Source organism: Loxodonta africana, chromosome 2 (genome assembly GCF_030014295.1).
Source record: "Loxodonta africana isolate mLoxAfr1 chromosome 2, mLoxAfr1.hap2, whole genome shotgun sequence".
NCBI classification, from domain to species: domain Eukaryota; kingdom Metazoa; phylum Chordata; class Mammalia; order Proboscidea; family Elephantidae; genus Loxodonta; species Loxodonta africana.
Window position 1 is genome coordinate 225,749,315 of NC_087343.1, and position 15,849 is coordinate 225,765,163.

The following is a 15,849-nucleotide window of genomic DNA, read 5'->3' on the forward strand; positions in this document are numbered from 1 at the left end:
AGGCGGAACCTGGCCTCCAGAGACTATCAGTGTCTGCGGTGACTGGGATGACTTGTTCCAGCAGACCCCCAGGTGGAGTCTGGGAACCCAGAATCCAGACATGTCCCCAGGGCAGCAGTGTGTGCTGTTGGACGTGTTCAGGGACATGCAAAGTGTCCTGCCTGTGCTAGAAGGAGCAAGGGGGCGGGCTGGCCTGGGATTCAGAAAGGTCTGAGGCCTTCCCGCGGTTTTCCACTTCCCCATAATAGCAGGTTCCACGTGTGCGTCATGTCTTTCACCAGGAAGCAGGGACACCTGACCTTGAACATGAGGCTGGCCCTCAAGTGGACTGAGGGCGAGCTTCCCTTACGCCACCCTCGGTATTCAAATCCAGAAACTAAATAGAACAATGACTCTGGATAGATTCCTCCCAGTCTGAACCTTGGCGGGGTGGTTACCTCTGATGTGGTTGTGTGCACAGGGGGTGCCTGGGGCACCCTGAGTAGGACCACCCAGAGCTGTGCGGTATCTTAGCCCGCCTCTGAGGGTCCAGGCTGACCAGCCTCTGGTGTAGACAGTCTTATCCTGAGCCTCTCCTCCACCCCGCACTGAACTGCCCCAAAACCCCAAACTACATTGCTTCTACCCCTCGCCCTTAAGACAAAAATTGCATTTTCTCTTTCAATGGTTCTTAACATGTTAATTTTCAGGTATATTGCAATTGATTATTGTTTGCATCCCAAGTAAATACCAAAGTTGTAGTTTATTTTCCTCCCTAAATATCCTCCCTAAGCAGAGTTAGTAATTTTTACCTCCATCCCTATAGTCACATCTCAGTCCCCAGGTGCCATTCAGGAGCTGAGAAGGGGGAAGCCAGCTGCTTCCCTAGGAGCTGTGAGGGGCCAGGATACCCCGATGGCAGTGTCCAGCAAGGAAAGGGTTAAGAGCTGCGCTCCACAGAAATGGAGGACAAGGGCAGGGTCAAGGACAGTGAAACTTCCCAGGCTCCTCTTTGGTTTTAACAACTGTAATATCCTCACACTCATTGTTCCAGCTTTCTGCTTACTCCTTGGGAAATCAACAGTAAGCCTTAAAGTTGGACAACTTGAGTATCAAGGATAGCAGCTGCATTGGATTAAAACAAGTCTAAATCATGAATTCTCATAATGATACTAAAAGATTGCAGTGGTTACGGTCGGGATGGTGGTAAACCAACGTCATTATTAGCTTGAAGGTTGGTAAATAAAGGGAAAGTGTCTAGCATTTATCCTGCTCCTAGATAAATTGACTCCTGGATAATGGGAGAATTTCAGTTTGGCCCCGGAGGAATGGTGGAGTCAGAATACTATGATTTTGCAGTGATTTAGTGGATCTACACTCTATCAAGGGCTCCTGATAAAAGAGCACCCGCCACCCATGGGCACTGTTGGCTCAAGGGGACAGAGGAGTATCTCAGTTACATCACAGGGACGGAGGTCAGCAAAACCTGGAAGGAGCACATCGGAGGCACAGGAACTGTCCTCAGTGGAAATTCAAAGAAGAGGCAGAAAGGGACATTTGAACCAATTACCACTGGATCCTGATTGAAACAAACAAAGAACAAAAATGGATTCTACAAGAATTTGAAATTTAAAGATGAGAATTTAAATACGAAGCATGGTAATGATACTTAAGTTAAATTATTTTAAGAAGGAGTGTTAGGGATTAAATTGTGTCCCTCCAAAACGTGTGTTGTAAATCCTAACCTCTATCCTGTGGTTTTCATTCTATTTGGGAATGGGTTGTTAACGAGGTAGGATTAGAGATACAAGAGATTAAACAGGAAGCCAGTGAGTGTAGGTGGGGGAAGAGCTGCCAAGCCATGTGAAGATTACCCATAAGCAGTAGCTCAGAGATAAGGACCTTCCCCAGAGCCCAGGGAGAAAGCCTTCCTCTAGAACTGGCACCTTGAATTTAAACTGCTAGCCTCCTAAACTGAGAGAAAATAAATGTGTTAAAGGCATCCGCTTGTGATATTTCTGTTACAGCTACACGGGATAACAAAGACGAGGAGTCGTCTTGTTCCCAGCAGTGATTCCCAACTAACTACGATTTTGCCTCGCCCCACCCCACCTCGCAGGGGACATCTGGCAATGTCTGGAGACAGTTTTGGTTGTCACACTTGGGGATGGGGGAGCGCCTGGCATCTCGTGGGGAGAGGCCAAGACAATGCTAAACACCCTGAGGTGCGCAGTATGCCCCCACAGCGGAGAATAACTTGCCCCAAAAGTCCACAATGCCCCATTGAGAAACCCTGTTTTAGGGCTATGAAGCGAATAGGATTTGGTTGAAAAGATGGAGGTTCCGGGATGGGGTGGGTTTGTCGTCGAGCACCTTGAAGGGCAGCTGTTGAAGCTGGGTGAGGGGCTCGCGGGGCTCGCTTTACTCTGGTCTCCGTTTGAGATTTGCTGTGATTTTTTTTTTTTTAAAGGCCTGTGTCCTGGGGGGTTATTCCCCAGCCGTCCGGGCAGAGGCCCGCAATAGGGGGAGCTGAAAAGAGTAGCCAGAGACCCCGGGCTCCGGACGGTCCGGGTGGGAGAGAGCGGCTCACATAGGTGAAGGGGGACGTGGACCCGGGGCTCGGCAGCTTCCTGCCCGCCCTCGCACCTGGGCAGCCCAAGAGAGTCGGCCCCGGCGACGGGAAGGGAACAAGACACCCCCACCTCCCAGCGCGCCCCCCAGAAATTCGCGACTGTCGGACGGCAAGGAACACCCCCCAACGGCGACTTTGCGCAGGCGCGGCCCCGCCCACAGATGCGCTCGCGGGGGCGGGTCGGAGCGCCATTCCTCCGACTTTGCACATGCGCCGCTCCCTCTACCGAGGCGTTCGCGGGGGCGGGCCAGGAGCTCCACCCCGGCAGCTCTGCGCAGACGCGGCCCTGACCACCGACGTGGTCTCAGAGGCGTGACGGAGGCTGGCCCCGGAGCTCCACCCCGGCGACTCTGCGCAGGCGCGGCCCCGCCCACCGCAGCTCGACCTCCGTTCCCTGCTGTACTGCGGGTGGCCATGGCGGCCGTCAGGGTCCTGGTGGCGCCTAGGCTGGCGGCGGCCTCCGTGCTCGCGCCGCTCCCCGGCCGCCTGCGGTTGCTGCCCCCCGGCAGGCAGGCGCTCTCCCCGCGCGCGGCTCTCCACGGCTCCGCGCCGCGCCCCGGAGCCAGGGTCGCGCTGGTGAGTGGACGGCCTCGGCGGGCGGGCGGGCGGGCGTCCAGAGAAGGTCGGCGGACGGGGCGGGGTCCGCGGAGGGGGCGGGGACGAGCGCGGTGCTCCGCCGCCGAGGTCGGGTCCACGACACGCCGCCTTCTCTCCCCAGGTTCTGTCCGGATGCGGCGTCTACGACGGGACCGAGATCCACGAGGCCGCAGCGTAAGCCCGTAGCGACAGAGCCCTCGCTCCCGCCTGAGCCCTTGGGAAAGGTGTTTTTTCCTGGTGGAACTTGCCTTTTTTAGGGAAAGTTTGCATTTTTTATACCCTTTGTTTTTAATTAAAAGAGCGAATCAAACTGCAAAATAGAGGACAGGAGGTTTTAAAAAGCCTTTGCAGAACAGGGAGGCAAAAAGGAAATTTCAAACAAATCATCTGTAGCCTGTCACCCAAGCAGTCCCTGCGTGATGCAAGCAGTAGTGGTGCAGTCGCTAGATGGAAAGGTGGATGGTTTGAACCCTCTCAGAGGCACCTTGGAAGGAAGGCCTGGCGATCTGCTTCCCTAGGGTCATAGCCTTGAAAACCGTATGGAGCACAGTTCTGCTCTGTACGCATGGGGTTGCCATGAGTTAGAATCAGCTTGGTGGCCACTACCAACAACAGTTTGTCACCCAGAGATGACCACGGAGCATTTACTGCCTGGTGTTTTTCAGTACACGTTTCATACACAGTGGGGTCACACTGACCCTGACCGGGCACTTGGAAATGTTTTCTTTGCTGCTGTATCTGGACTCATTCACTTTCCGTTAAAAACCCGCAGCTTGGTTTTTAATGGTTGCGTTGCATTCTAGGGTGTAGACCGAACCAAAATCAAACTCGTTGCCATTGAGTTGATTCTGACTCATAGCGACCCTATAGACCAAGTAGAACTGTCTCCGTAGATTTTTCAAGGAGCAGCTGGTGGATTCGAACTGCCAACCTTTTGGTTAGCAATTGATTGCTTTAACCACTCCGCCACCCCCAGCCCTCCGCTGACAGATGAAGTGCCTTGGCTGGGAACTGAACAGTTTCCTGCATGGGAGGTGGGAATTCTACCACTGAACCGTGTTGTGCGAGGTTGTCAAGGCTGCAGCTGCTGCCTCCTCACCTGTGAAATGCTCACTATGGAGTGCTCGCCATGGAGGCCTCTAGGGGTTTGGCCTGTGGGCGGTCAGGCTGGCCCTGGAGAAGGGACAGCACTCACCAGCAGCTTGGGGACTGGAATCACATCCTGTCGTGGTACCAGGTTCATCACCCAACCCTGTGCTCCAGTTGGTGAAGTGAGACATTGGGACTGATGGTTTCTGCAGCTCCCTCTGTATGCTGACATTTTTCCTTGGCTCTTGTCACTCAAAGCACATGATTGTGTCCTAACCGCAGGGTGGCAGTGAACAGGAATGATGGGTGTTTGGGTTGCTGGCAAGCCAGCCACAGCTTTGTACAAAGCACACTGGCTGTTAATGTACCTTAGGAACTTGTACTGGCACTTAGCTGAAATCCTGTCTTTGGAAATAAATGACACATAACAGTTCTGGGCCGGACACATTTTAAGGTCACTTTTTTTTTTATCCCCATGCAGGGTCCTGGTCCACCTGAGCCGCGGTGGTGCCGATGTTCAGATCTTTGCCCCAGATGTGCCACAGATGCATGTGATTGATCACACCAAGGGGCAGCCTTCTGAGGGAGATACCAGGTGAGCCACGCCTCCTGTCCTTGGACATGACGAGCGGGCACGTTGAGAGGCTGCGATCCAGAGCGCAGCCAGTGCAGCCTGTGCACAGGGCAGCTCCTTGTCGGGTAACCTGGAGCCCAGGGCAGATCTGTGTGTTCCCATGGTGCCTCAGAGCAGTTGACATGGCAGCGTCGGGGCTTTCGCATCTTCTAGCACGCACCTGAAGAGAGGAGGTGGGGCTCGTTGCCTCCCATGGAGTGTGGCCATCCGCACCTTGCTCTGACTGGGGGCCACGCTGCCCTGCCTGGCCGCCACCCTCCACCAGTGTCCGCTCCACGGGCCTTTCAGCTCCTTCACAGAGTGTTTCTGTTGCTGAAGTGTGTGCACTCCTGCCCTGGGTTCCCTGAGAGCCTGTCCTGCCGAGTGCTGCAGGCTGCATGTCTCAGGCGCCAGTGTGGGTGTCTTCCAGCAGCTTTCAGGCTGGGGAGGTGGTGGAGGAGGGAAGACACTGAAGGTTTTGTCTCTTCCGTGGCTGCAGTTCTCCTCTAGTAGCACTCTCCCTGCTAATTAAAAGCCAAGCCTGCCCCTTTTGTCCCACGAGCCCAGGGGGTCGTTGCTTCCTACTGTTGCTAATCTTTGAGTTACTTCACTCTGTGCAGTGTCTTAGCATCTAAACCTTCCCATGACTTATGTAACCGAGTCCTTGCACTCTGTATACTTTAAATCCTCAGAGTATTTAGGTTTTCTGCCTAGGCCGTGGCAGAGACAGGAAGGTTCAGAACGATTTGCTGTAGGTCCTGAAACGAAGTTCTGAAAGAATTCCAGGAAACGTTTGAGCTTAGCATTATCAGTACAGTGAGTGCGCTGCCTTTCCTGGTAGTGATCTTGAACCCTGCTTTAGAAACAGGTTGCCGCAGGTGTGACCACTCCCTGCCACGCCGAGGCCTTAATGTGGACCGTGTGCTCTTGCTTTTCTGTGAGGACAAGGGCTCTCGACACCCCCGTCTCCTTCTCCCGCCTTCTGTCTGTGCCCTGAACTTTCCTGACACCTGTTCTCTGCTCCCGCAGGAACGTTCTGACAGAATCAGCAAGGATTGCTCGCGGCAAGATCACTGACCTGGCCCAGCTCCGTGCAGCTGACCATGATGCTGCCATCTTGCCTGGAGGATTTGGAGCAGCTAAAAACCTGTGCGTATTTCAAGCTATGGGGTCCTCTGCTGCTCTGCATGAGGCACGACAGATGCGGCAATGTTGATGACGTGAGGGGGCTTTAGGAACCAGACAGTGTGCTCCTGCCATTAACGAAGGGACTTCTGTTAGGCTTGGGGCCTCGCTAGCATTTCCACAGGGCATGGTGTATCTCACTTTCTCCTGAGTACATCTGGTAACTGACGGGGTCTCAGGGTATGGACCTTGCTGTGACTGAACGCCCTGCAGCACGTCACAGCCACCTCAGTGTGTTTGTTCTGTGGAAATATCGGGTCTCCTGTGGAGTCTTGCACACGGAAAGTTCCATTTCCTGTTGACGTGTTCTGAATGACGTTCTCTGGAAAGAGTCAAGGAAGCCCTTCCTCCTTTCTGGTTTGCTCCCAGGGCTGTGGCCACAGTCGCTGGGACGTGAGCCTGGGAGTCGGCAGCGCATCCCACTGTGACGTGCTCCGGGTTTCAGATCCCCTTTACCAGCTCTGATTTCTCATTTGTGTCTCGAGAAAACACAGTTCATGTGCCTTCGTTGTCCAGGTGCAGTCCCGCCCTGAGGGAGCCAAGGGTCGCTCTCTGGTGACAGGCTTTTTAGTGGAGTCGTGCCATGTCTCAGAGAGCATCAGCTTCAGCTGTTAGAAGGCACAAGGTGGGAACAGCCCATACGTCAGAAGGTGGCAGTTTGTCCAAGCATGTATCATAGCGTGGTGACAGCCCAGATGAAGAGGCAGCAGGTGGTAAGGTGGGCTCAGGGCTGAACATTCCCCCCGGGTCGTGGATAAGATCTCTCTGTCCCAGAGCAGGGTCTGGACCAGGTGTTTCCGGATGTATTTTGTTCCGGGTTTCTGATAATAGAAGACAAATCCAGCGAGGTGCTTTGTAGAAGCAGAAAATGAATTCTCCTGGCTTTTTGCCCACCTACCAGTCCACTTTGGGGGCCTGGGAATCTGCAGCCTCAGTTATGGGCTCCCCCCTTCTGGCTCCTGTTCTCTTTATCCTTGTCTTTCCTGTTTTGTTTTCCATCCCTGCATCCCCTCCTCACTGTCAGATCTTGTCAGCATCTTCTCATCTCACATGGTTCTTCCATTGCTGTGCTTCTCAGATTGTTCTCTAAAGGTTATTTCTAACTTTCTCATCCTGAAGTCAGCTCACCGTTTTGATTGCTCTACATGGTGATGCTGGAAGCCCCTTGGCTTCCTTGACTCAGCGCCATCTTGGTCTTTCTCAGATCTGCTGGCTGCTCTCCCCCTCTTGTTCTTCTCTTCCCTGTGGATCACCCTTTGGTGCCCCCAGGAGTTCCATCTCTGCAGGCGGCTTCAGTTCAGATGGCTCCCACATTTAGATCTCAAGCCTCAGCCATGCTCTGACCCCTATTCGAGCTGTCTGCTTGACTTGTGCCTCTGGATATTGTGTTAATGTTTAAAACAGCATTCCCTAAGCTGTTCCCTTCCGTCCAGGTCTGCCCCTCTCCACCATCCCCTCGTTTGGGCTGTTGGCAAGTTGCCTTTTACTCCTCTACCTGCCATGCACGGCGACCTCCCGGCTGTCTGTCTGCCCTCCCGGCTGTCTTTCTGCCCTCCCGGCTGTCTTTCTGCCCTCCCGGCTGTCTGTCTGCCCGCCCTGCTCTGGGTGTCCTGCACCCAGAGCAAGGGGAGACATGGCGAAACCTTCTAAAGCATGATGACTCTGATCCCACCCTTTTCTCCCTCTCGAAGCAGGAGTTCCCCCTGCCTACAGGGCTGGGAATGGACTCTTCCATCCTGGCTGGACCCTCTCTTTTCCCTGCTCCTTCTGTCAGTGTTCTTGCTTCTTTCTTCCACTGGGAGCTGCCGCACCCCACGCCCAGACCCTCTCCCCAGGGCCAGCCCTGAAAGAGGAACTGTCTTAGCGAATCGCGTCTAACGTTTTTTTAGTAACTTTCTTGTGTCGTCCTTACCTTCGTGGATTCTGGGGCGGGGGACGGGCATAGCGCCTGCATCAGTGGGCTTTACTTCTGAAAAGGGCAGGTTTTGGAACCAGGGCTTCTGACTTGGAAGCAGGAGTCGAACTTGCAGATCCTCCGCCTGACCTCTGACACTGGCACCTCCCCTGGCGTGTGGAAGGGCAGACTGAACACTCAGTTAGGGGTCACATCCTGCCAGCATGGCTGATGACTTACATCTTGTTAATATATGTGTACAGACAGGAGGTGAGTTGAGGTTATTTGTTTTGGTGAGCTGTGTCTTAGCACTTGATGAACTGGCTGGTCTCAGGATTCATGAATGTGTGCATCTGAGCTCATACTCCCATCTGGGAAGCTCTGTCTTCCTGGTTTGCTGGCCCCATCCTAGGGGAACTTTCCAGAAGAAAGGCAGCCCTTGAGGGGCCAGGCCCCTACTGAACTCATGTGACCCCCAGGCCAGTGGTCTCTTCTGGGTGGCAGTGGTAGTGGTATTTCATGTGTGTGTGTGGTTATGTGATAATTCAAGGGGTGACAGGTTTATTGTGGAAATTGAGTTTCTCTCCTATTTCTGACCCTCAGATTCCCTGCCTGGCTGTGTTACCGGTTTCTTGGGTATATTTCAGAGAGACTCTGTGTATATGGATGGGTTACAAATTTAATCAAATGGTGGCATCTTAGACTCACTCTTCTCTGCCTTGTCTTAGTCTCCTAGCGTTGCCGTAACCCAGCTAAGAGGCTGAGGGTCTGGATCAGGGTTTTGGCTCCGTCGGTTCCTTCTGTGGCCTCTTTCCTAGTTTCTGGGGTCTGCCGGCAGTCTTTGGCATCCCTGAGCTCATAGGTGCGTCTGTGTCCATCCTGCCGTGTGGTGTCTGTTATCCCCCACCACCCCGCCCCCGCCGTGTGTCTGTCTGCATCTGTTCTGCTTGTCTTATAAGACACCACTCAGAACGGGACCCTCCGCATTCCAGTATGGTGTCGTTAACATACGAAAAGCCTGTTTCCAAACGGGGTCACGTCCACGGGTCCAGGGATTAGGACTAAAAAGTTACACAGTGAAGTCTGTAGCAGTATTTTTCACTTACAATATAGCTTGGGTATTGTTCGTAATTTTTCAACAGCTGCGTATCCCGCTGGAGAGCTGTACCATAACTTGTTTAACCGGTACCTTACTGATGGGATTCTATCCAGTCTTCCTTTTGATTTGTTTGTGTTTAATAGCTGATGGAGGTGTAATTGCCATATACGTGAATAAAGTGCCCTATGTGTTAGTTGGGGCGTGTGTACACCCTGTGGAGCCACCACCAGTCGGGATAATAGACACCCATCTCCCCAGAGGCTCCCCAGTCCTTGGCAGCTACTAGCAGTGCTGCCATGGATCTCCTAGATCAGCAGCTGGAATAGACAGAGTCAAGCTGTGACAGTGGGATTCTTGGCAGAAAGGTGTGGATACTTAAGCTTTGAAAGGTGCTACCAAACTGCCTTCCAAAGAGATCACCCCAGTTTATGCCCCACAGGCAGGGGCCCTCAGCATCGCATCACCCGCACTGGCAGTGAAGAAGAGGGTCTCTTGTTTTAATTGGCATTTCTTTGTTAGTGAAGTCAAGTATCTTTCTTTATGTTTATGGGCCACTTAACGTTTTTTTTTTCCTGAAACTCCTTTTTTTGCTTCCTGACGTGTCCTGCTGCTGCCTGACTCTCCATGTGCGTGTGTAAAGCACTGCCTTGGTGTGGAGGCAGGATAGACCGAGTCCCTGCAGCGTCTGGCTGGCTCTGGCCACCATCCCTTCCCTACCCTTGACCCTCCCTCCTGTGCCCTACTTTCTATGCTTTTCTGTAAAAAATCCTGTTTGTACACATGGGAATTTGTATCACGTATTCACTTATGTAGATATTTCTGAGCAGCAGGGAGTCTGTAAGATCTGTGGGAGGTGGTGCTGGAAGCTTCGTGGGTGGAGGGCCTGGGTGGCATTGCGCTCTGAGAAGGCTTTCCCTTGAGGTTGGTGGGAGGTGGGCTGGCAGTGCCCTGAGTAGGCGACCTGGGTGCGGCACTCTTTGAGGAAGCTTTTCTTGTGGCAGGAGCACGTTTGCCGTGGACGGGAAGGACTGCAAAGTCAACCAGGACGTGGAGCGTGTGCTGAAGGAGTTCCACAGCGCTGGGAAGCCCATCGGGTGCGTGCGCCCTGGGGTCTGGCTGGGATTGGGTGTCCACCGGGGCCCACAGGCTGTTTGGCCTCTGTCTGAGGCCAGGCAGCAGTGGAAGGAGGAAAGACGTGGCCTGAGGACCAGTGGCCCGCAGTGCTGAGCTAGAGCTGCTGCTCTGGGCTGTGTGGTCTCGAGACCCTCCACCTGTCTTCTTCTCACTTTAACTGAGATGCTTCCAGCCTGGAAAATTCTATCTTTGTGTACCTCGCTTTCCTCTCAGTAAAGGGGTGGGGGGTGCTTCCCCTCCCCATAGGCAGCCTGCAGCCCTGCCAGCCTCCCACAGTGTCACCGGTCAGCCCCTTCTTGACCTGACCTTTTACCACCACCCTCCTTGCCCCCCCCACACACGCGGTCAGAGCCCCTGTGCTGCAGTTCCTGCCCTAGGTGTTTCTGCACTCACTCCTTCCCAGGATGTCCACTGCAGGTCCTCGCCACCAGCGCATGCCATTCCAGGCTGCTCCCTCATCCATGGGGACCATGCACTGGTGCCCACCCACAGCGAGCTGGCCACATGCCAGACTGAGGCAGACTAGCCCACATCTGAGCTGCCTCGTGGTTCACGCAGCCAGCAGGCAGGGTCATGTGCCAATTATAACCTGGGCCTCAGAAGTAGGTCTGGTGGATGCTGCTGTCTCAGAGCCTGAGCTGGCTGTGAGAAAGAGCAAGGCCGTGGTAGAATCCTGTCTTCCATAAACCCTGTAGTCATCCCTTATGAACCAGCCCTGTCACTTAAACATGCCTGTCCTGGGTCCCTGAGGCTGCACAGATGGCGTTAGCCTTAGGTGCCCTGGCCTGGGGCTCATCAGCACCATGCCGCACCTCACATCACGCCCCCAGACACAGATCCAGCCAGAGTCAGTCTGGGGAGTGCTCGGGAAGCAGGCAGGGTGCCCAGGCCCTGTAGCGGCTGTCTGCAGTCTGGGAGAGGTGCCACGTGCCCAACCCCTCCCAGCGCTGCTGCTCTCAGAGAAGACCAAGTGGGGCCTCTGTCCTGACTGATTCAAAGCACAACCAGACATGACAACGTGAGCAGGTTAACTGCCCTCCTGCTGGACATGTGCCTATACGTGGAGGCCTCCCCGCCGCCGAGCCAGAGCGGGCCGGGGAGGCAGAGCTGCATTCTGTGTGGCCGTGGGAAACCTATGCTCACCCCCGCCTTGGGGTACTTTCCTTGGCTTTCTCTTTCTGGAAGGGAGGGTGTTTCCCTCAGTTGCTGCGGCCACACTGAGTCCCTGCATCGAGGTCACTGCACCTGCCTGCCTTCCCCCCACCTTTCCCTCCCTCTCGCACATGTGGTTAGAAGCAGACAGTGGCGGACACAGGGAATTTCACAGGGCTCTGCTGGTTCACTCAATGCAGGGAAGATTACAGACAGCGGTGTGTCTCTGCGGTGTCAGGACCACTGATGAGAACCTGCACCGTCTCAACAGCCTGACCTCAGTGTGCTGTCACATGCACACGGTCACATCAGCAGTGTGGGCCCCCTGCTCGTCCCTGCATACCTCTGACAGGCTGCAGGGCCTGTTGTGCTTGCTAGACTCTGCCCCACGGCCCCTCACCCCAGGGACCTGTTTTCCCTTCAATGGGCCACAAAAATGCTGTCCTAGATCTCTGAATGGCAGCGGTTTCCATTGACGTGACACTTTTAGTGTATAGATGACATTTGTAACTGTTATATAAGGGCTGCTTAGGGCATTTTCCACCTGGGCCTTGGAAAGGGGCACGATAGAACCAGATCAGGGCAGTTCAGGACAAGCAGGGACAGGAAGGTGGTGGGGAGTAAGGCGGATGTGGGCAATAATGGAGGAGGGGCGGCATGCCTAGGGCAGGACTGGGTGGGGGCTGTCGTCAGGGGCGTGTCGGCCACACAGTGGGCCACCCGGGGGTCCCAGAGCTGCCACGTGCTCCCTCTCCATCGCCTTGTTCACAGTTAGCATGTGCTTTCTTGCCCTGCCGTCAGCACATGGGTCGAGGCAGGGCTGGTCACTGCTGTGCCTGGTACACGGTGGGTCCTCAGTGACCACCAGCTGGACTGAATGGACTTGGGAGCTGCTCATCACTGAGGGCAGAGTGAGGAAGGGGCTCCAGTGAGAAGCAGAGCTGCGGAAACAGGGGCCCTGTGCTCCTTGGGCAGATGTCCCATCGGGCCACCATTGGCCAGGGCCCTGTCCACTGACCCATCACACTGGACTCTGCCCGCCCTGAGCACTCCCCATTGCTTAGGAGTTACCGCAAGTCCACCATCAGGAGAGCCCCGGATCTAACTGGTGCCTCCGCCATCTGTGCGCTTGCCTGGTTAGCATCAGGAATAAAGCTGTGGTTAGCGATCGTGGTGTAACAACCCCTCCAGAACTTAGGGCTCAGCTGGCAGCCATTGCTGTTAGTGCTCACTTCTGGGAGCTGACCTCAGTGCCACATGGAGTGGCTGTCGCCCTTGGACACGTGCCAGAGCCAGAACAGCTCAGTGGAGGCCTTTGGCAAGGCAGCTGGGTGCGTGGCTCCTTGCCAGCCCCTTGGCCCTCCCCGTGGCGGTGTGTAGCACAGCACTGGGCCCCCAGTGTGAGCTGAACAGCATCATAGGTCTCTTACACAGAGCCCAGAGGCCACGCCACCACTTCCGCCACATTCCACCTGTCACGAAGCCCAGGGCAGCCGATCTCGAGGGGAGAACGTGGACCCTCCCAATTGGAGAGGTGGCACAGACTCTGTCCAGCACGTGTGGTCAGTGTTGGCGTGCATCCCGTGGGTGCCTCGCCCCCGCAGCCTGCCACCCATGCACGTTAACCTGTTGGCATCACCCCTTGTCTTCCAGCCTCTGCTGCATTGCACCTGTCCTTGCTGCGAGGGTGCTGCATGGCATAGAGGTCACCGTGGGCCACGAGCAGGAGGAAGGTGGCAAGTGGCCGTATGCTGGGACTGCAGAGGCCATCAAAGCCCTGGGTGCAAAGCACTGCGTGAAGGACGTGACCATATCCTTTTTGGCAGTTGGGGGCGGGATCCCCAGGGCAACACGGCATTGTCCAGGGTGCACACACTACCCACGCTTGTCTCTGAGATCGTGGGTGCAGCACCTGGGGCTTCTTTGTCTTAGGGCTGCCCTTGGCAGGTGGCCTTTGAACTGAGTCTTGCTGAGGTGATGCCCACCTGACAGCCGACCCCTGGTGCCATGACAACACAGCTCCTGCCAGTGTCACATGGACACTCAGGTCTCCCTGGAGCGGGTGGTCACTTTTACGCCAGTTCTGTGGTACTTGTTCAACAAGGGGTCGCCATGATTGGCATGTTAGTGCTAAGCTTATGAGACCAGTGCTAGCCCATGAGGTGGCTGGCTTCTCTTCTGCTCTTGAGTGTTTGTGTGTCAGTCAGGGCTCTCTAGAGAAAGAGAACCAGTAACATATATACTTAGAGATTGATTTATTTTAGGGAATTGGGTCATGCCATTCTGGGGACGAGCATATCCAGAATCCGTAGGTCAGGCAGCAGGCTGGAGAGGCCTGTAGGCTGGTGTCCCAGAGTTCGAAGGTCAGACGATAGGAAGAGTCAAGAGAGGAAGTTCCAGCAAAACGTCCGTTTATAGTCTGGAGACAACACACCCTAGGGAAACTCCCTTTTTGCTCTTCAGGCTTTCAGCCGATGGGGTGAGGCCCACCACGTGATGGAGGGTAATCTGCTTTACCTAAGGTTTAGTCACGTGTAACAGCTTGGACCAGTGTTTGACTGGACAGCTGGCTACCACAGGCTAGCCTAGTTGACACATGAAATTTACCGTGGCAGTACACCCGTCAGAAACTGATTCTGTACTGGTTAATAAAATAGTGTGAATATCACAGAAAACGGAGCACTTTCAGCAAAGGGGCTCACACCAAGAAGAACTTCTGCCTGTTCGGAGTTACTCTGAGGACGAGGCTAAAAAGGCACCGAGTGGTCACTGGGGAGCAGGCGGGGAGGCCTTAGTGCTCTGCAGCTCGAATTCCCTCTGGTTGTTGAAGGGGGACAGTTTTTCCATAACTTCTGCCCACGAAGCTCATGTGGACCAGAAGAACAAGGTGGTCACGACCCCCGCCTTCATGTGCGAGACTGCGCTTCACCACGTCCATGACGGGATCGGGGCCATGGTGCGGAAGGTGCTGGAACTTGCTGGAAAGTGATGGCTCCGTGCAGCAGGGATACCACTGCTCGGGGCAGTGGGGCCTGGCCGCCTCAGCCCGCCACAGCTGGCAGCCCTGTTTGTGTCCAGGTTGAACATGGCAAGGATTTGTTTTGCTGCTTAAATCTGTAGGTATTGTCTGCCCTAGGTATTGTCTGCCCGAGGAGGGAACTGTGATCCTTTTTGTGGGTAGGCTGGCACGTGACATTCATTTTCAGGTTGGCTTAATTTGCTTTCACTTAGGACAGGGAGGCAAAGTCCTCTAACAGAGAGTGGCTGGTCATTGACTGACTGTGCCCTGAGGAGCCATAGTGATTTGACTTGGTGTGATCCACAAATTCAAGTCTGAGCCAGCTTTTCCGGGAGAGTGACCAGGTGGAGAAACACCATGCTTTGAATACCAGCTTTACTAGTCGTTAAAGCTCTCGTAACCTGGTGAGTGTACTGACTGATACCATAAGGGGATTTCTGCAGCAGGCAGTCCCTGCGCAGGGAGAGCAGATTCCTTTCCGAAATGGAAACTTGGAGCAGTGACATTTCAGGCCTTCTGAAAGTGCTGAATGAGGAATACAGTGAGGTGTCCTAAAGTGGTCTCAGTTCTCTTAATTCTCAGACAGAAAGGGAAATTGCAAATACTGAGCCTCCACAGTCATGCTGCCGATGGTGACTGAGGTTAATCCCCAGCCATGAAACAGCAGAGCCTTGTATGTGACGTCTGGAGAAGGAAGAATAAAGCCTGCTGTGTGGGCCCTGTGCGTTCCTTTCCTCCCCACGTGGTCTGTGTCCTGGGGAGGAAATGCCAAGGGTGGAGGCCTGGCGCCCATGACCCCAGCATAGAATACTCTTCCTTCTGGTCTCTCTCTTGCTTAAACAGCTGGCCCAACCCCCCAGACAGTCCCTGCCCCTATGGATGGACCCAGTGGCGGGGACCACACACGGTTCTGTTTCTGAGAAAGTGGCTCTGGGTCTGCACCTGTGCTGTTGAGTAACGTGCAGTTCAGCGGGTTTTTATTGTGCACTTACCTAGTGTCATGCGGCGGTTAAGGCTTTGGCTGCTCACCAAACGGTCAGCAGTGCAAATCCACCAGCCGCCCCTTGGAAAACCCGTGAGGCAGGTCTGTTCTGTCTTAGATGGTCGCTATGCAGCTGGTGTTGACTCAGTGGCAATGTTTTTTTGTTTTTTAAACCAGTGTCAGGTCCTCGCTGGCAGGGGGATACCTTTGTCCCTGACAGCACTGGGCCTCATCACGATGCCCTCTCCGCCACCTGCTGCATAACTGTAGAAACAAAAATTCCTTGCTGTCCGGTTGATCCCCACTCACAGCAACCCTACACGACAGTAGAACTGCCCCAAGGGTTTCCACATCTTTCTCCCACAGAGTGGCTGGTAGGTTTGAACCACCAACCTTCCGGTTAGCAGCTGACTGGTTAACCACTGTGCCACCAGGGTTCCTCATATAACTTTATAAGACGGTGTTTCGGATCTA

At 54.5% G+C, this 15,849-nt stretch overlaps 1 protein-coding gene across 2 annotated transcripts; it reads left to right on the forward strand.

Annotated features, from left to right (window-relative positions):
* The first annotated feature begins 3,010 nt into the window (after positions 1-3,010).
* Positions 3,011-14,500, forward strand: GATD3 (glutamine amidotransferase class 1 domain containing 3). Of its 2 annotated transcripts, XM_023559149.2 has the most exons (7): positions 3,011-3,187; positions 3,330-3,382; positions 4,779-4,892; positions 5,940-6,059; positions 10,090-10,182; positions 13,028-13,184; positions 14,235-14,500. In XM_023559149.2, the coding sequence occupies exons 1-7, from the start codon at positions 3,026-3,028 to the stop codon at positions 14,361-14,363; spliced, it is 828 nt and encodes a 275-aa protein (XP_023414917.2). In that variant the 5' UTR covers positions 3,011-3,025; the 3' UTR covers positions 14,364-14,500. The 2 variants fall into 2 exon arrangements, with proteins under 2 accessions (XP_023414917.2, XP_064135602.1); XM_064279532.1 differs by lacking the exon at positions 14,235-14,500 and having other exon boundaries at positions 13,028-14,155.
* The last annotated feature ends 1,349 nt before the right edge of the window (positions 14,501-15,849 follow it).

Coding starts and splice junctions, on each gene's coding strand:
- GATD3 (XM_064279532.1), top strand. CDS start 3,026: ATGGCGGCCGTCAGGGTCCTGGTGGCGCCTAGGCTGGCGGCGGCCTCC. Junction 4,893..5,939: donor CCTTCTGAGGGAGATACCAG/GTGAGCCACGCC, acceptor CTGCTCCCGCAG/GAACGTTCTGACAGAATCAG. Junction 6,060..10,089: donor TTTGGAGCAGCTAAAAACCT/GTGCGTATTTCA, acceptor TTCTTGTGGCAG/GAGCACGTTTGCCGTGGACG.